At 33.3% G+C, this 19,203-nt stretch overlaps 1 protein-coding gene across 1 annotated transcript in view; it reads left to right on the top strand.

Annotated features, from left to right (window-relative positions):
• LOC136040663 (multiple epidermal growth factor-like domains protein 8) overlaps window positions 1-19,203 on the top strand; it is a gene marked incomplete in the record, with an annotated part of 168,217 nt that overhangs the window by 105,907 nt on the left and 43,107 nt on the right. Inside the window, 4 exon segments of the mRNA XM_065724950.1 lie at window positions 828-1,145; window positions 5,466-5,569; window positions 8,671-8,872; window positions 13,052-13,353. Of these exon segments, the coding sequence (XP_065581022.1) occupies window positions 828-1,145; window positions 5,466-5,569; window positions 8,671-8,872; window positions 13,052-13,353 (926 nt within the window).

Below are 19,203 nucleotides of genomic sequence, written 5' to 3'. Positions count from 1 at the left end.
AAAACATGTTGAAGATAATACAGATAATGTTTTAAAAATAATTTAACATTTATTCTAGATAATATTTTCGTGTTTCTTTTCTTTTACACTTGAAAATTAAAGATACGGCAATTCCAAGCATTCCCCCTTTCCATCCATCTTTTGTTTCTTTAAAATTAGTGGGGTGGTTTATTAGTATTTTATTTTACTTTTTCTGTGGCAAGCCTGCTTACTTTTTAGTGTAATTATAAAATAAACAGTTAGCCCTAATGTCTTGAAATATAATCCCCCTTCCCTAAAGACGTACAAGCAGTTTTATTCTGAAACCTTTTAAAGAAGAATTGAAAAGTAAACTATAACAACAGTAAAGATTCTTCCGCTAATAGGGATATTTTACAGCAAGGAAAGTACCACTAAGTGTAGTGCTGTGGCATTTGGCTCCCACCAAGGGGAGTTGCTTCAACGAGGCTTAGGTGGTGAGATCCTGGATATTTTAGCTATTAATTTGCCTCGTCTGCTGCTTAGTACCCTCTTACATTGAATCATTCTTGCTGAGTCTTAAAATCACATAGTTACCAAACATCTTCGTAAACCGCTACAAGTTCTATTAAAGTTGGATTGAGAAGAAAATTTCCCCCAAGAGCTGAATCAACTACTGTGAATCAATTACCGTTGCCTGGTGATGTTGAGAAAATAATGGATTATTGAAATAGTGATATGATTTTTGGAAAATAAAAATATGCATTTCAGTTTCCAAAAAAGTTGATAAAGAGACCAAAGAATGCAGGCGGATATCTATAGGCCTAAGCTTTTTTGATCTCTCTTAATTTTTTACTTTATTTTTACAGAAATGAGCTTGGTTGGTCTACCGTTGAAATCTACTGCTGGTATCGCACTAGCCCGTCAGTCAGGGGTATTTTACGCCTTCGGAGGATTTGGGCAAGGAGATGAGTCTGGACTCACTAAACAAATACGTGTTCCAGACGACATTTGTAATGTATTTAGTCATCGTAAGGATCTTTGTCGGTTGAGTCCTGGCTGTAGCTTTTGTGTTAGCCAACAGAGAAGTGCCCAAAGTTTGCTTGCTCAGGAAGTGAGTGCCTGCTATACTGAAGGGGAGGAAATGCCTGAATTTTGTCGTCATCAAAGTTCACTCGTGTCAAAACGTAAGTATGTCAAATATGCCTCATCAGAGTAGAGGTTTTTAATTGTGGGTATCCACAGCTCTTGGAGATAGAACAATCACGTGTTGGGGCTTTCTTTGATCTCTTAAAGGTGGTATTATTTTATGATTATTTTGACATATATATTTTACGTATAATTATGTTGGTGATGATTATGTAGAGCAGGTGATTTAGAATGATGGGTACAATATAAATGTGGCCACCGACAGAGAGCGAAACTGAAACCTTGCATCAGGGCCTTACCTTCACCTGTTTCAAAATGTTACAAAATGTTTCTAATGGTTATCATTTCTTCCGTCGTGATCTTTTTTAAAACATAAATGAGTAAGCATTCAACACGCAAAGAATAGACCTTTGCACAGTAAAATGTTTTTGGAAAAGTTGAAATTTCAAAAAAAAGAGGCAAAAATCGGAAATTGATGTGAAAATATGTATGAAATTATAGAATACGCCATTGCTATATTTTGGGAAAGTGCCTTTATTCGGAGACTGCACCGCCTTAAATTTATGTGCCTATATAGATATGCTGGGGCTTCCGCGAAAGAAAATAAGGCAATATTGGGAACCGAAGCTACCGTCATTTCATGCGGGACAGATGTTGTCAGAAGCAATTTGTATGTATACTGGAATTAAAGTGGCATTATGAGATTGCGTTCTGAAAATTCTTCAAGTAAAGAGGACTTGGGGATGGGATTTCAACATGCAGGAAGTTTATGAACCTTGCTACAAGAGTAGGAGTATTTGGCCAAGTCTATAGTACAGACTTGGCCATGTTTCCGTTATAGACAATGTATGGTAAGTTAGGAGATCTCAGTCTTATTTTAATATGTAGATAGGTAGGTATGTAATGCTTTAAAGCCACGTTTGTCATAACTATAAAAAGGGACAAACAAAAAAGGAGACAACTCACATGCATTCAACGTTATTTCTATTACTCATCCCTTCTCCTCATCTACAAATTTCTCTCTACATTCGTCATTCCCGATGTAACATAATTTGCTATCTCTCTTTATTATCAAATAAACTTTTCACCCCATTAATGAAGAAAAACACTCACTTTACCCCACCTTTCTTGAAAAATTCTTTGCTTAAATCCTGTAATTCGGGACAAAGCATCATAAAAAGTGAAACAAATCCTCACCATTTTCTTCACACATGGGCATAAGTTAACACCGCCTGCCACCCTAACGTTCCTAGATGTTTCTTATTTCTTCCATTTCCTAGAAAATTACACGTCCTTGATATATACCAATTAATTTCATCAGTATTTAAACATGCTTTAACATAATATTTATAGACCTCATGCTATGACCTCACCCTGTCGTTTCTGTGTCTCCTGGCTTCCAGAACAAAAGCTCTACTGATTTTGCTGCATATCCTATCTCTTGTCCTATCCCCATTCGTTCATTCCAAACACTTGGTATCCCACAGCTATTCAAGATTTATCTCATCTGCGAAGCCCATGAGCTTCACCTTCTATCCTTTCACACCTTCAAATGAACTGCATTTACTTCAATGACGACCGGGACAGAGGGAATATAAATGACGACCGGGACATAGGGACACAACTACAACGGGGACGCCGGGGGCACAGGGGGATATATAAATGACGACGGGGACACAGGGAATGTTCGATTAGCAATCACCATCAACAAAGCTCAAGGGCAATCATTAGAATCATGAGGTATAACTAAAAAAAACTAAAAAAGGTAAAAAACTAAAAACTAAAAAAAAGACCAATTCAAAAACGAATGTATATACAGACCGGGACACAAATGACGACCGGGACATCGGGGCACAAGGAATATAAATGACTCCCGGGACACTCAAAGAGAAATCACAGACTGGGACACCGGGACACAAATGACGACCGGGACACAGGGAATATAAATGACGACCGGGACACAGGGACAAAACTACAACGGGGACGCCGGGGGGCACAGGGGGATATATAAATGACGACGGGGACTCAGGGAATGTTCGATTAGCAATCACCATCAACAAAGCTCAAGGGCAATCATTAGAATCATGAGGTATAACTAAAAAAAAACTAAAAAAGGTAAAAAACTAAAAACTAAAGAAAAGACCAATTCAAAAACGAATGTATATACAGACCGGGACACAAATGACGACCGGGACACCGGGGCACAAGGAATATAAATGACGCCCGGGACACTCAAAGAGAAATCACAGACTGGGACACCGGGACACAAATGACGACCGGGACACAGGGAATATAAATGACGACCGGGACACAGGGACAAAACTACAACGGGGACGCCGGGGGGCACAGGGGGATATATAAATGACGACGGGGACACAGGGAATGTTCGATTAGCAATCACCATCAACAAAGCTCAAGGGCAATCATTAGAATCATGAGGTATAACTAAAAAAACTAAAAAAGGTAAAAAACTAAAAACTAAAAAAAAGACCAATTCAAAAACGAATGTATATACAGACCGGGACACAAATGACGACCGGGACATCGGGGCACAAGGAATATAAATGACGCCCGGGACACTCAAAGAGAAATCACAGACTGGGACACCGGGACACAAATGACGACCGGGACGCAGGGAATATAAATGACGACCGGGACACAGGGACAAAACTACAACGGGGACGCCGGGGGGCACAGGGGGATATATAAATGACGACGGTAACAAAGGGAATGGTCGATTAGCAATCACCATCAAAATCATGAGGTATAGATCTGAATACGGATTGTTTTCCCATGGACCATTATATGTTGCATGTTCAAGAGTCGGTAAACCTGACAATCTATTTATATGCACAGACAATGGGACAGCAAAGAATGTTGTATATTCGCAAGTTTTACGTAATTAAAAACATATATATATATATATATATATATATATATATATATATATATATATATATATATATATATATATTCACAGGTGGGACATGGAAACAAAACTACAATGGCGCGTAACTAATATGGCGCGTAACGACTTACGCGCGTGGGGGGGCTTGGGGGAGGCGCGAAGCGCCCCCACCAACTAGGTGTTGTGGTGGCGCGAAGCGCCACCCCAACAGCTAGTTCTAGATAATTAGCTTAGTCACAGTGAGTAAAACTACTATACAGGTATATTTTAATTAAATTTCTAATATATAGAGCTGGTTAGGTTAATCTAGGTGTTTAATATAATACGTTCTGGGTGGCCTGCTTTCCATAATTCTCTGTTGTAGTTTCCATAATTTTGTTACCAAAGTATTATATTTTCATCATATTTTGGTATATTTCATTAGGATTAACCTAACTTCACTTCTTTGGTGTGGTCGCTATAGTACGTAAGTACCCATGCTTGTAATGAAATTTAGGCTCCTTTGTATTTGAGATTCTCTTGGACCTTAATTATTGACAATTTAGGCTCCTTTGCAGTTGAGATCCTCTTGGACCTTAATTATTCACGGTGCATTCAATAAAAATTTTAAACCAAGAGATATTCAATCAGTGACATTTTAATTCTGTTATATTTTTTTTTCTTTTGTGAAACAACACTGGAATGCTTACATATGTAGGGGCCTGGAAATTCTGTTGGGATCCCTGAACGTAACCCAACCAGTTTTAAAAAAGGGCCATTGTTCAGTTGGAAATTACTAGTAATCCTATTTCTATAGGAAAACCATGTTTTCAACTGATGGAACTGTTTACAATTCCTAATCGAGCAAATTCTAGCATTTAAGGATAAGTCACAACTAACTATAATATAAGCAGTAATTGCACTAGTAATGAAATGTTACAATCACCAAAAACTATTTTCCTAGCTCTATAGGAAAGTTGTCTTGTTAGTTGCGTCGATTTTGAAGAATATATGCGATATTTTTTCCGTAGGTAATAAAAATTTCTGATACTCGTTAAATATCTACTATTTTTCTTTTAAGATCTCGAAGTAGATTCAGTAAAATTATGAAATCAAAGAAGTACGCTGGAACAGTAAAAAAATCAAAAAAAGTAAAAATATTTTTTATGTGGTATACCAGTATACAATGAAGATGGGTACTTGGTCTAGGCCAGCTATATGCTCAATTTGCCTTAACAGGTTTATTTTTATTTTTTAAGTTTGTCATTCCAATATATTGATTTTTTTAATCCTAATTTTTTTTTCTTTAACCGGTTTTCAAACATGATAGGGGGATTTTAAAGTTCCCACCTTTGTGCATTTCTTATGTCTATTAAAGTTAATGTTAAAATAATATATTTTTTTATTCGTTGAATTGCTCATAAATAAAGACATCTTTACCCTGACTGACTAATAAGGGACTCTTTTCTAGGAACTTCATGCGGACAAGAAAAGATTGCATCTAGAAACTGTTATGCTTACAACACCTGTTCAGATTGTCTGGGAGAGTGGCCGATATATAGAGGAATTCCACAGGTTTGTATTAATAATTATATTTCATTTCTGGTCATTATCTAAATTTACCAGAGTTTGTCGTCTGTATTATTCATTTATAACGCTCTTTATGCGTACAGTAGAGTGAAATCAGTTATTTCCTCTTTTTTCTCAACATGAGAGAAAGAGATATGATTTATTTTAAAAAAAAAAAAAAAAAAAAAAAAAAAAAAAAAAAAAAAAAACAGTAATAACATAGATGTTGTTTTTTTCTTTTTGTTTTGGTTGAAAAGACGAAAAAGGGTGAAGTTTGATGCTCTAGATTTAAGGATGGGGTTGCTTGTAGGCGTAAAGTTTCAACATTTTACTAGGAACAGTTTTTATAGTTTTTACTTTTTGTCTTATTTTTTATGATGAAAAAAAACCCCTGCCGATGATAATTTAAATAGGCACTAAGGTAAATTTACATAAAGCTTTTTTCTAGTAAAAGTTGTTTCAAATTCGTAGCTTTGAATTTAACAATAGGTACCTTTATCTCCTGAACCAGTAGAAAGATTCGATTCTTTTACTAACTACAATAAAATTAAATTGAATATGCAAAAAGGTTTTAAAATACTCCATTTCTAAATTGGTACAAGAAAGCTCGTCTACTCAGAGTCTAAAGGACAATGTTGAATTTATAGGGAGTTATGGGCTTCCAACGTGTTATCAATTTATAGATAAATTATAGATTATATAGGATAGACTATATAGAATAGTGGATCGGAGAAAAATTGGAATGTGATCGTTTGACTGTAAATTCACAAATATATTACTCTTTTTGAATTGACGAACCACTGAAATCCAGGCAGCGAAAAAATTCCAGAAAGGTAAAAAACTCAAAGTATAGTTCCTGGAGTACCGTGACCTGTGAAGCCTCTTAGGCAAGACCTGTAGTATCAGAAGTACCATATTTCAAGACACAGCATTCATATAAATATTTTGATAAGAACTGCCTATACTACCAACGAATCATTGCAGCAACAAGCCGCCTGAGGCAAACAGAGCTATGGAGTTTCTTATAGAAAAGTGGTCATATCATTCCTTGTTGAGATCATAGCCATGAAGAAATTTTTAATTTGCAAGATGATTGATAGATACTTTTTTCATTTAATTTCCAGAACACTGATAAAAAATACAGTTTCTGACTCAGTGCCACCAGAAATTATCAAGCAAGGACTGAAATCTCATAATTTTGTTATAGAGGTAAACTCACTTATGAAATGTTAAATCCACTCATATTCACTGGGATGGAGACAATGTGATGAACCGGCTATGGATTTTACTAGATGTTTTTACTGTTTCTGTTCCAAGAAGTCATTTTCGGTTCATTGGTTTTGAATAGCTTCCTCACTTAAAGAAGTTTTACACAATGTAAGTGGTGAACTGACATTTCAAACATGGCAAATTTTTAGGAGATCTGCACAGGGATGTGGTTAGAATTTATATCATTTCCGCTACAATGGAAGGAACTTTACTGGCTTATGTAGGTTGTAGCAGCATGATCATATTCCTGGCGCTAAAATGCTTTTTCGGATGGGAACGAAATTTTCCCACTGGAAACTCCTCATATTCGAGAGTCATAGCGTTGCTTGCCGTTTTCATTAAGTAGGCTTTAGAATCAAATGTTAGCCCGTAGGAATAATACATTTAGAATTCTTTCAGCTTTCAAATAGGTCGTGATCAAAGAGCAAAAGTTGTCGGAGGACACGCCATTGGGGTTAGGTTTTATTTTACGAGTATAGGTGCTAATCTTGAAGCTGACTTCCAAATCTATGCTCTTATTCAGTGCCTCTGTGAATGATTTGGCAGTCTGCTTGTCGTCAGGAAAAGCTCCTCCAATCTTTGTTTAAAGGATTTAAATTGACTAAAATTGAGCTGGATCTAACACCAATACCCTCTAGATAGTCTTAACTTGCACTTGATTTGTCTAATCCTGCTGAAAACCGCTTGAGAACCGTAAAACAGGATGTCTTGCTAGGCTCTTGTGTGATTCCAGGCGCAAGGCTAACTTTGTTTTTAGTAGACCGGAAAACTTAAGGCTGACCATAGCCTCAGAAAGCAGTACAGCTGGTTTCATTGACAAGTTATAGCGACTGTCCCATCCCCGAAAGGTATAGTAGCTTCATCTGGTTCAGATACTGCCAACGTCGGAGGAACTTTTTTTTTCTACCTCTTACCAGATCGCTTGCTATATCGATCGACCAAGGGTGATTAAAAGATTGAGATTTATATCCTACTTTATCCACTTTCAACACGGGGACTTGTACAAGATAATTACCTACGCTCCCCTTTCCACCCAATCTTTGCAGTTTAGGGGAGATCACTCTGCAGGTAGACTGTGATTGTGGCGGATAAGCCCTCCTCTTTTAGTTGCATAATTGAATTTTAGACTTCAGTGGTTTAATTGTTATTTAATTGCCAGTAGATTTCTATTTGTGTTCAATATCAGAGATCATTCACTACAGCAATAAAGTCAATCTTATTTTCAAAGCAACATCACGTAATTAGTTCACCTACTGTCACTTGTAATGTGACATGAGTAAGTTCAAAATTAAATCCAGTTTATGTCTTCACAGCTCAAGAGCTAGATGCGAACATACACATGCTGCACCCTTTCTTTTACTCATAATCATTCAGGGATAATTTTGGAAATGGTTCTGAATGCTGAAGTGTCAATCATGCAGATTAATCGAAATTGTAGCATGACTGCCTTCAATCAAAATGCAGAAACTTCACGACTTTTTCTTTGTTGGTCCAAGAGGAATCGGAAAACTACTGAGAAGTGTAACTTACAAAACGAAGTTATTTTTTATTAGACCTATTTAGCCTTAGAGTTTGTCCCATAGGATAAAAGATTCAAAATGACACTAAACTCTTATGTTTCCAGTTTAAAATTATCACTTGAAAAAGTTATCATGAAAATGCTTTAAATCCCCCCTCTTTCTCTTGGAATCAATTTGGGTTGTATACAAATTTTAGCTTTAAACATTTGATTTTGCCTATCTTGTGCGTATCACCAAGAACAGCTTATTTGTGTTTTGAACAGTGACTAATGACTAAATAAATTGAGTAATTATAAATATAACTAAGAAACTTTACAGGCTTGTCAATGGTGTGGAAACTGTAAAATCGGCAAATGTGTGCCTTTTGGAGCAGACTGTCGTGAAGAGAATCGTTGTGAAGTTAAGCAAAGAGAAACAGTTGACCCATCTCAGTGCCATGAAAGGACTTGTCTAGCTAGTAGTTGTGAAAAATGCAAAGAATCAGGACTCTGTATCTGGACCCGACAAGTTTTGAGAATCAGTAAGTTCCGCTCTTTTTTTATTTATTTTTCTAGCCCAAAATGAAAATAACTCATTTTAGGGCTTTGCAATTAGTTTAGTGAATAATAGATACATCTTATTAGGAAGAGGGGATATCTGAAGCTTCAAATAATGCATTAGTGCATTTTTTTTTGGGGGGGGGGGGTGTTCTCCTTTATCGTGATTAATTTTGAGTGTAAACTGGAAGAAAATACTCATTCCCATGCACTGAAAGATGGGGGAGGGAAAGTATACACCCATAATCAAGAATGGTTTGAAAAGTCCCAAGTCTTTTCCATATTTAATATTGTCTGATATTTACTTTTTTATCATTTTAGACCCCCCTCCCTTCCTTGAACTCTTACAACTTTTTAGGAAATTACTTTTTTAAGGGTGATCGTATCATGTCACTGGCCGTAGGCTACGTGGTGGAGGACTATTCAGACGATTTTAATTTTTTAATTCTAGTACCTTTTTTACGTTTCAAATAAGGTCATGCCTTAATTAACTCTCTGCTATTGAGATTTTATGCAAAAGACTTAACTTCAACCTCAAATACAAAACTTAACCAAAATCCATAACACTTACTGAACCGATGCAAGCTCAATCATCTTATCCGTAGTCAGTACTAAATAAAATATCTCCACCTTAGTTTAGTCCGCAAGTACCAGTACTGTCAGTGTTTTATTTATCAAAGGTTACAGATAAGAAAGGGGAGGGGGTCGAGAATACCTTTCAAAAATTTTGAAATAGTTCTGGAAGTCATTAATGTAAAGCATGCGGCATACGATGATTAGTAGATGTAAATTTACTAGTTTTATGGGCGCCCTCCCATTCGGAGATGCGTTTTATTCCAAAACACATCGTTCTGCAATCTGTAATTTACTTATTTATTGTCCTTGTGTGTACTTCATTAAAGAAGCCCGCAAATTTACTAATAATAAAAAAAAATTCTATATGTTTTTTGGGTGAAAGTAAGAAGGAAGTAAGAAAATCGGAACCTAGACGGAGTATTCTAAATATTAATAAACTGCCATTCCAATCTATTGAAATTTTTACGATTTATCATAATAAAAACGAACAGAAAAGGTAAATAACAACGTTAAACACGCTCGTAAATAATAATAATAAAAAAAAAATCCTGCATGGTTTTTGGGCGAAAGTAATAAGGAAGATTAAAACCGGAATCTAGACGAAGTATTCTAAATATTAGTAAACTGTCATTCCAATCTATTGAAATTTTTACGATTTATCATTATAAAAACGAACAGAAAAGGCAAATAACAACGTCAAAACCTAAAATTATAGCAGTTTTTAAGGCACTTGGTTTTATCGCAGTTTTTCTTAAATATAAATGGAGAAGATGCTTTCAAGATTTAACTGCTTTAACACCTGTTAGGTTCACTTGTTGGAAGAAAATAAAGCTTTTGAAACACAACACAAACCTTTTTGAGTGTACATACAGATAAATACGACAGGAAGTCAAAAAGTTCTGTTGCTAATAATCCAAAACATGGAGCAAAGTAGAACTTTCCGACCGGTTCTTAACTTCTTTGTTTTTTCAATTCAGCAAAGATCATTCGTACGGATTTCTTTGAAGGATCATAAACTGTTGCAGAAACTTATTGTGTAAGATATTCTACAGAAGATAAAAACTGCTTTATCAACGAAAAGACTTGGAAAGATGAACTGAAAATATTTTGCCATGAAGGACTTTGGCAGCTCTGGTGCAAAGACCACATAGTGTTGCAGTAATTGCGATTTTATTTGTTTATGATTCTTATGTACGTAGGTAAAAGAAAACCACAAGGCTATGAAAGTAATTTGGGCAGAAATTTAACCATTGCTAGAAGACCCACAGTGCAATAATACGTTCAGATGTAGAAAATATACATGAAACCAAGGTGCCAAACTTGTTCCAAATTGACTTATTTATGCTAAACCTAATAGTCACTTGACGTAGAAATAACAGTTTAATAGGGACAAATCCTTTTATTTGACAGCACAAAAAAAAAATATCTTGATCACATACAGTGGCCGTCATCAGCAGATAAACTGAAAAACTAAAATAGATACAGTTTATCTGTTGACAGCCACTGTATATGTGATCGAAATATCCAAAATAAATTTTGGTTCACAGTTGTGGAGCAATACTTGCAACTATATCTCATGGGTAATAAATGTATATCTCGTTTACAGATGCATTATGATTTTTGTAGGTTATTATGTAGGGCATTATGATTTTTGTAGGTTAATAAGGTAAACGTGTAATTAGATAACTTCTGAAATAAGTTCTGTGTGTACAAAGCAGTCGTGAAACTCTATATCCGTAGTGTTTTCACCTGTGCCTATTTACTATGTACCTATTGTGCTTACCTATTTACTGCTGTTAATGAAATCCGTGAAATGGCTCATTGTGTGAACTTTATTTTTTGGTGTACTGTCCACACCCATATACATATCTTATTGCTTACTTTTACGGCATTAAGTGTCTAAAATATGATAAATGTCAGGATATAAAATTAAAAAAAAAAAATTAAAAAATTGGAACTTAAGTTTCGGAATCAGGCTTCCTGGTATTATTCTCCAAAGATTTATTACAGATACAGAAATTCTGCTTAAATTTTCGAAGAGATATTATGTAGTTCTGTCAGTATTCAAAGCTGTTAGACTTCTAAAATGTTAGCTTCTAAGCTAGGACATTTTACTCAAACAAGATGTAGGGTTTCGCAAAATCAAAACTTCAAAATAGAAAATGTCATGAGAGAATTTTTTTTTTTTGAGAGCCAGTGCCAGATTCAGTTCTTAAGTGATCAAGGTCTGTCTATCCGTGTCTCGAAAAAGTTACCCCTAGAATATCCAAGAAATTTGATGCGTCGTTATAACTTTGGAAATTATTGGTAATTGAGCAATTCTATACAAAGCAATTCTATATATAAGAAAGTTAATGTCGTCTTGAGTGCTTTTTATAGTATCGCTCCATTCAAATGCAAAAAATTATCAAGTCAGACCTTTTAGAAAACAACCCAAAAAACTGTATTTGGCATTCGAGGTCAACCTTTCCAGAATTTTTTCTAAGAAATCCAGCAAAGATGTGGGATTTTGCTATCAGTGTCTCAAAGGGATTATTTAATGATCCGTTGGATTACGACATAATGTTGTTCCAAAAAGTTTTACTTTCTCAGCTATGATAGTTTTTTTAGTAGCCTACTGTTACGACATGAGAAAAAAGCAAGAAATTTCTGGAAAATAACCGAAAATTTTACGGACTCCACAGATGGTTATGTCAGGGATTGGTGGGGTATATTAAAACAAATTGTATTGGAAATGTATTGGAAATTGTATTGGAAATGTTAGAGATTTTGAGATTTGAGGGGCATGAGTAATAAAAATTTGTGGCTTTAGGTCTCATAATCTGAGGGAGGGGACAAGGTACCTTAATAGGAGTGAAAAATGTAAAATAAAAGGAATTTAATGTCAGATATCGAAAAAATGGGGAGAGGGGCCAAAATAAGACCAAAAGCATTGTTGAGAAGATCATTTTTATTTTATTAAGAAGTGCATTGAGTTAGACAGTGAATATATTGAAATAATTAAATCAATCAATCTTTGAATATTTAACATTGATTTATCCAATTTTATAGCTACAATTTCTTACCTCTACTCATTTACTCTACAATATGCCTATCCAAAAAGTTTATATTGAAGATAATATAAACTCATAATCAGAACAGATAAAGAATCGCCAAATAGTTAAATGCTCACACATAGTAATAGTAAAATAAAGATTTGTATTATTTTCAAATAAACAAGAATGAACTAAAACACTGTTGCCATCAATAGGCTAATCATTTTCCAAAATTTTTAAATTTCTTATTATAGACATAGTTATTTAAATGCTAAATTTAGGCTTAATAATGGGAATGAGAAGGAGGAGATATTACAAATGATCATATTCAATGTTCAGCAATTCTTTTCATGGTTCATTTTAGACTGTTGTTTGAAATTCTTTGGTTCGTGTATTTTTGTTTCCTTGACAGCGATTTTACAGTTTGTGTACTCAAAACTTCGTCTTATTTCAATGTTCTCGAATTTGTTTCTTATTGCATTATGAGTAGTGGAAGAAGCAGCTGAAATAGAGTGTTATAAAGCAGTTTCCGAATTAATATCTGATTTTCAGACGAACATAGCAGGAAGCTACATACACTTCCCATATATGACTGGAATTGTGTTAGAAGAAACATAAAAAGTTCAGCTTCTTTTCTTGTGTCGTCAACACCTCCTCAACCCTGTCCTATCAAATGCAGTGAATTCAAAACGTGCAAAGAATGTCTTGATGCAAATGGAGCTGAGGGTGGCTCAAGCGAGTGCTACTGGAGTGCTGCTTTGTCGCTGTGTATTTCCCCCACGTATGTGGCGCTTCAATGCCTTGGTGGTGTCTGTGGAACAATATTATCTGGAAATGCCAGCCTTTGCCCAAAGGTATGATTTACCCTTCTTTTCCCGTATCTTTTAGTTGGTATAAATTGGTTCCTTTTAGTTCTATTACTTATTGCAATCTCAGTTTTTGGTAGTGTATAGGCTTTTCACGCCTAAAATGGGGAAAAAAATTTCTATGTATGTTGTCAAGAGGAATAGAACTATGTGAAAAATCAAAATTAAGTCTTAAAATTATGAAAGCGTGAGGTTTGACTAGTTAGACTTCTGTTAATCCTTTGCTTGTTAGACATGTGTTAATTCAGAGTCCAATCAAGCGGATAAGAGCTTTTTAAGTTGTAAGTTTGCTTAAGGTCTGCTGACATTGTTTGGTCAATAGCTACAAACTTAACTGTACCAGTTACGTGTTATAGAAAGAAGAAAGAAAGAAAGTTTATTTGAACCCTACTGCCATACACAACATGATTTAACAATACAACACTGCACAGAACACACACTCAATATAAAACAATACTTATTTTCATTCGCTCGGGCTCAACTGAGCCTCTCTCGCCTTTTCCACATATCGTGCCATTTTGCATATGGTTCCAGGCATCGAAGACCTCAGGATATCAGAAAGCAACACCAACCGATGGTCCCCCCAAATTTCATCCCTAAGAATTTCAAGCTCCTGGCACTCCATGAGGAAATGGGCTAAATTATTATCCTCTTTATTATCCTGTTACATTCAAACAAATATGAAATTAATTACAAAAAAAAAGTCTGATAGATCCTCGCTGTGTTCTTACTTTAGATATGGTGCCCCGTATAATTCAACCTGTTGACATCAAGAGCAAAACTTACGCAGAAAAAAATAACCTTACAACGTTTTGGATGATTGTGGAAAGTAATCTGTGCTTTTTTTGTGATCAATTGGTTTATCTCAACCGCCGAACACTGTCATGGATTAATAAAAACTAAGTCTTATATTCTTTTAAAATTAATTTTCTTTTTTAAAGTCTTATTTAAATTTAGCGTGCCAGGTTCTATTCAAACATTAATAGTCTAAAGGAAATTAACAGCTTATGAGCACAAGAAATTTTAAGCAAATTTTTTTTTAATAACTAGCATCAATTAAAACATTTTGCATCATCACTTTGTTAAATAAAGCAGTTTTTTCTTAGTTCCTTTTCATAATTTTTGTTCCCGTTCTTTTTTCCGTCTGCTGTAAGCTGCATTTGGTGGCTGTTAATATCCTTCATATCAGCGGAAGATATTTACTAACACTCAAAGAGATTTGACAATCCTACGAATGGGCCATGTTAAAACTAACAGAGCACGTATTGAATGGGATATGAAAAAGACAAGACATATCAGCGAAAGATATTTACTAACACTCAAAGAGATTTGATAATCCTACGAATGGGCCGCGTTAAAACTAACAGAGCACGTATTGAATGGGATATGAAAAAGACAAGACATTAGCGAAAGATATTTACTAACACTCAAAGAGATTCGACAATCCTACGAATGGTCCGCGTTAAGACTAACAGAGCACGTATTCAATGGGATATGAAAAAGACAAGACATATCAGCGAAAGATATTTACTAAAACTCAAAGAGATTTGATAATCCTACGAATGGGCCGCGTTAAAACTAATAGAGCACGTATTGAATGGGATATGAAAAAGACAAGACATATTAGCGAAAGACATTTACTAACACTCAAAGAGATTCGATAATCCTACGAATGGTCCGCGTTAAGACTAACAGAGCACGTATTCAATGGGATATGAAAAAGACAAGACATATCAGTGAAAGATATTTACTAACACTCAAAGAGATTTGACAATGCTACGAATGGGCCGCGTTAAAACTAACAGACCACGTATTCAATGGGATATGAACAAGACAAGACATATCAGCGAAAGATATTTACTAACACTCAAAGAGATTTGATAATCCTACGAATGGGCCGCGTTAAAACTAACAGAGCACGTATTGAATGGGATATGAAAAAGACAAGATATATCAGCGAAAGATATTTACTAACACTCAAAGAGATTTGATAATCCTACGAATGGGCCGCGTTAAAACTAACAGAGCACGTATTGAATGGGATATGAAAAAGACAAGACATATCAGCGAAAGATATTTACTAACACTCAAAGAGATTTGATAATCCTACGAATGGGTCGCGTTAAAACTAACAGAGCACGTATTGAATGGGATACGAAAAAGACAAGACATATCAGCGAAAGATATTTACTAACACTCAAAGAGATTTGACAATCCTACGAATGGGCCGCGTTAAAACTAACAGAGCACGTATTGAATGGGATATGAAAAAGACAAGACTTATGTAACTAAAATTTGAGGTTATGTGTACCAACGATTATTTCGTGAACTCTTGTAAGGCTTGAACTTAACACGAGTAAGCGGCTAACTATTTCTTTTTTTTTTGTAAACAGAACTTGAATGTGTAATGGGAATCTTTCTGAAACTTTAAAATAAAATTAGTACAATCTTGAACAGATACTTTGATAAAATAACTTTATCTTTATATATAAAAATAAGTTGTCTGTCTGTCTGTCGAGTGACGTCACTGTCCGCATATGACGTCTGAATTATTTCATCATATACCAATTCAAAAATGAATGTATTCAAGCCGAAGTAGCTCAGTTGGTAAAGCGTTATGTTCCAGGTTCTAGGTCTGAGAGGTTCCAGGTTCGAACCTTGGCTTTAGCCAAGGTTCAAAGAAGTTCTTTGTTCAAAGAACAAACAAAGAAAGTTCTTTGTTCAAAGAACAAAAGAAGAAAAAAAACTAAAAAAGGTAAAAACTACAAAAAAAACCAAAAAAAAATTAAAAAAAGGTAAAAAACTAAAAACTAAAAAAGAAAAAAACTAAAAAAACTAAAAAAAGGTAAAAACTACAAAAAAACTAAAAAGAAAAAAAAACTAAAAACTAATAAAAAAACTAAAAACAAATAAAAAAACTAAAAAAACTAAAAAAAGAAAAAAACTGAAAAATAAAGGAGAAAAAGAAAACTAAAAAATAAAAATTAAAAAAACTAAAAAAGGTAAATGTATTCAAGCCGAAGTAGCTGAGTTGGTAAAGCGTTATGTTCCAGGTTCTAGGGCCGAGAGGTTCCAGATTCGAACCTTGGCTTTAGCATTACATAGAAAAACTAAATAAGGTAAAACTACAAAAAAAAATAAAAAAGAAAAAAATTAAAATAAAACTAAAAAAAGGTAAAAAGAAAAAAAAATTAAAAACTAATAAAAAAACTGAAAAAAACTAAAAACTGAAAAAGAAAAAAAAACTAAAAAAAGGAAAAAACTGAAAAATAAAGGAGAAAAAGGAAACTAAAAAAATAAAATAAAAATAAAATATATATATATATATATATATATATGGTTTTAACTACGTAAAACTTGCGAATATACAACATTCTTTGCTGTCCCATTGTCTTTGCATATAAATAGATTGTCAGGTTTACCGACTCTTGAACATGCAACATATAATGGTCCATGGGAAAACAATCTGTATTCAGATCTATACCTCATGATTCTAATGATTGCCCTTGAGCTTTGTTGATGGTGATTGCTAATCGACCATTCCCTGTCCCGGTGTCCCGGTCGTCATTTATATCCCCCTGTTTCCCCCGGTGTCCCCGTTGTAGTTGTGTCCCTGTGTCCCGGTCGTCATTTATATTCCCTGTGTCCCGGTCGTCATTTGTATCCCGGTGTCCCGGTCTGTATATACATTCGTTTTTTAGTTTTGTTTTTCTCCTTTATTTTTTTCCTTTTTTTTTCTTTTTTAGTTTATTTAGATTTTTAGATTTTTTAGTTTTTTTATTAGTTTTTAGTTTTTTTTTCTTTTTAGTTTTTTTGTAGTTTTTACCTTCTTTTTAGTTTTGTTAGTTTTTTTTTTTTACTTATGTCCTGGTCGTCATTTATACTCCCTGTGTCCCGGTGCTTTGTTGATTGCTAATCGAACATTCCTTTTGTCCTGGTCGCTTTCTCTTTGAGTGTCATTTATTTTTTTCTTTTTTAGTTCTTTTAGTTTTTACCTTTTTTAGTTTTTTTTAGTTTTTTAGATGAAAATTTTTTTTAGTTTTTTCCTTTTTTTCTTTTTAGTTTTTTATTGGTTTTTACCTTTATTTTAGCTTATTTTTCAGTTTTTTCCTTTTTTTTAGTTTTTTTTTATTTTTTATTTTTTTTAGTTTTTTACCTTTTTTTAGTTTTTTTAGTTTTTTTAGTTTTTTAGCTTTTTTACTTTTTTTATTAGTTTTTAGTTTTTTTTGTAGTTTTTGCCTTTTTTTAGTTTTTTCAGTTTTTTTTTTTAGTTTTTTATTGGTTTTTACCTTTATTTTAGCTTATTTTTCAGTTTTTTCCTTTTTTTTAGTTTTTTTTAGTTTTTAGTTTTTTAGTTTTTTACCTTTTTTTAGTTTTTTTAGTTTTTTTAGTTTTTTAGCTTTTTTATTTTTTTATTAGTTTTTAGTTTTTTTTGTAGTTTTTGCCTTTTTTTAGTTTTTTTAGTTTTTTAGCTTTTTTATTAGTTTTTAGGTTTTTTTGTAGTTTTTGCCTTTTTTTAGTTTTTTTCTTTTTAGTTTTTTTGTAGTTTTTACCTTCTTTTTAGTTTTGTTAGTTTTTTTTTTTACTTATGTCCTGGTCGTCATTTATACTCCCTGTGTCCCGGTGCTTTGTTGATTGCTAATCGAACATTCCTTTTGTCCTGGTCGCTTTCTCTTTGAGTGTCGTCATTTATTTTTTTCTTTTTTAGTTCTTTTAGTTTTTACCTTTTTTAGTTTTTTTTAGTTTTTTAGATGAAAATTTTTTTTAGTTTTTTCCTTTTTTTCTTTTTAGTTTTTTATTGGTTTTTACCTTTATTTTAGCTTATTTTTCAGTTTTTTCCTTTTTTTTAGTTTTTTTTATTTTTTATTTTTTTTTAGTTTTTTACCTTTTTTTAGTTTTTTTAGTTTTTTTAGTTTTTTAGCTTTTTTACTTTTTTTATTAGTTTTTAGTTTTTTTTGTAGTTTTTGCCGTTTTTTAGTTTTTCCAGTTTTTTTTTTTTAGTTTTTTATTGGTTTTTACCTTTATTTTAGCTTATTTTTCAGTTTTTTCCTTTTTTTTAGTTTTTTTTAGTTTTTAGTTTTTTTAGTTTTTTACCTTTTTTTAGTTTTTTTAGTTTTTTTAGTTTTTTAGCTTTTTTATTTTTTTATTAGTTTTTAGTTTTTTTTTGTAGTTTTTGCCTTTTTTTAGTTTTTTTAGTTTTTTAGCTTTTTTATTAGTTTTTAGTTTTTTTTGTAGTTTTTGCCTTTTTTTTAGTTTTTTTAGTTTTTTAGCTTTTTTATTTTTTTTATTAGTTTTTAGTTTTTTTTTGTAGTTTTTGCCTTTTTTTAGTTTTTTCAGTTTTCAGTTTTGTCACCTGATCCAGTTTTTTCAGGTGACGTCACCTGATCCATCCACAGATCCACACACAGACAACTTATTTTTATATATATATATATATATATATATATATATATATATATATATATATATATATATATATATATATATATATATATATATATATATATATATATATATATATATATATATATATATATATATATATCTATACTCACAGGTGGGACACGGGGACACAACTACAATGCCGCGTAACTAATATGGCGCGTAACGACTTACGCGCGCGGGGGGGCTTGAGGGGGGGCGCGAAGCACCTCCCCAACAGCTAGTATAATATAACGTTGAAAAAAGATAATATACTTTGAAAAAAAATACTTTGATTTCAATTTTTTTGTATCTCTTTTTCATGTTTGTAATGTAATAATTAAAATGAAGAAGCATCTCTCGAGAAATACAGATAGTGATGCTAAACACCTACTACTTAGAATCCGGCATTTTTTC

The sequence above is a fragment of the Artemia franciscana genome, chromosome 21, assembly GCF_032884065.1.
Source record: "Artemia franciscana chromosome 21, ASM3288406v1, whole genome shotgun sequence".
Classification (NCBI taxonomy): Eukaryota; Metazoa; Arthropoda; class Branchiopoda; order Anostraca; family Artemiidae; genus Artemia; species Artemia franciscana.
The sequence above is the reverse complement of the archived record's forward strand: the minus strand, read 5'-3'. Positions and strand labels throughout refer to the sequence as shown.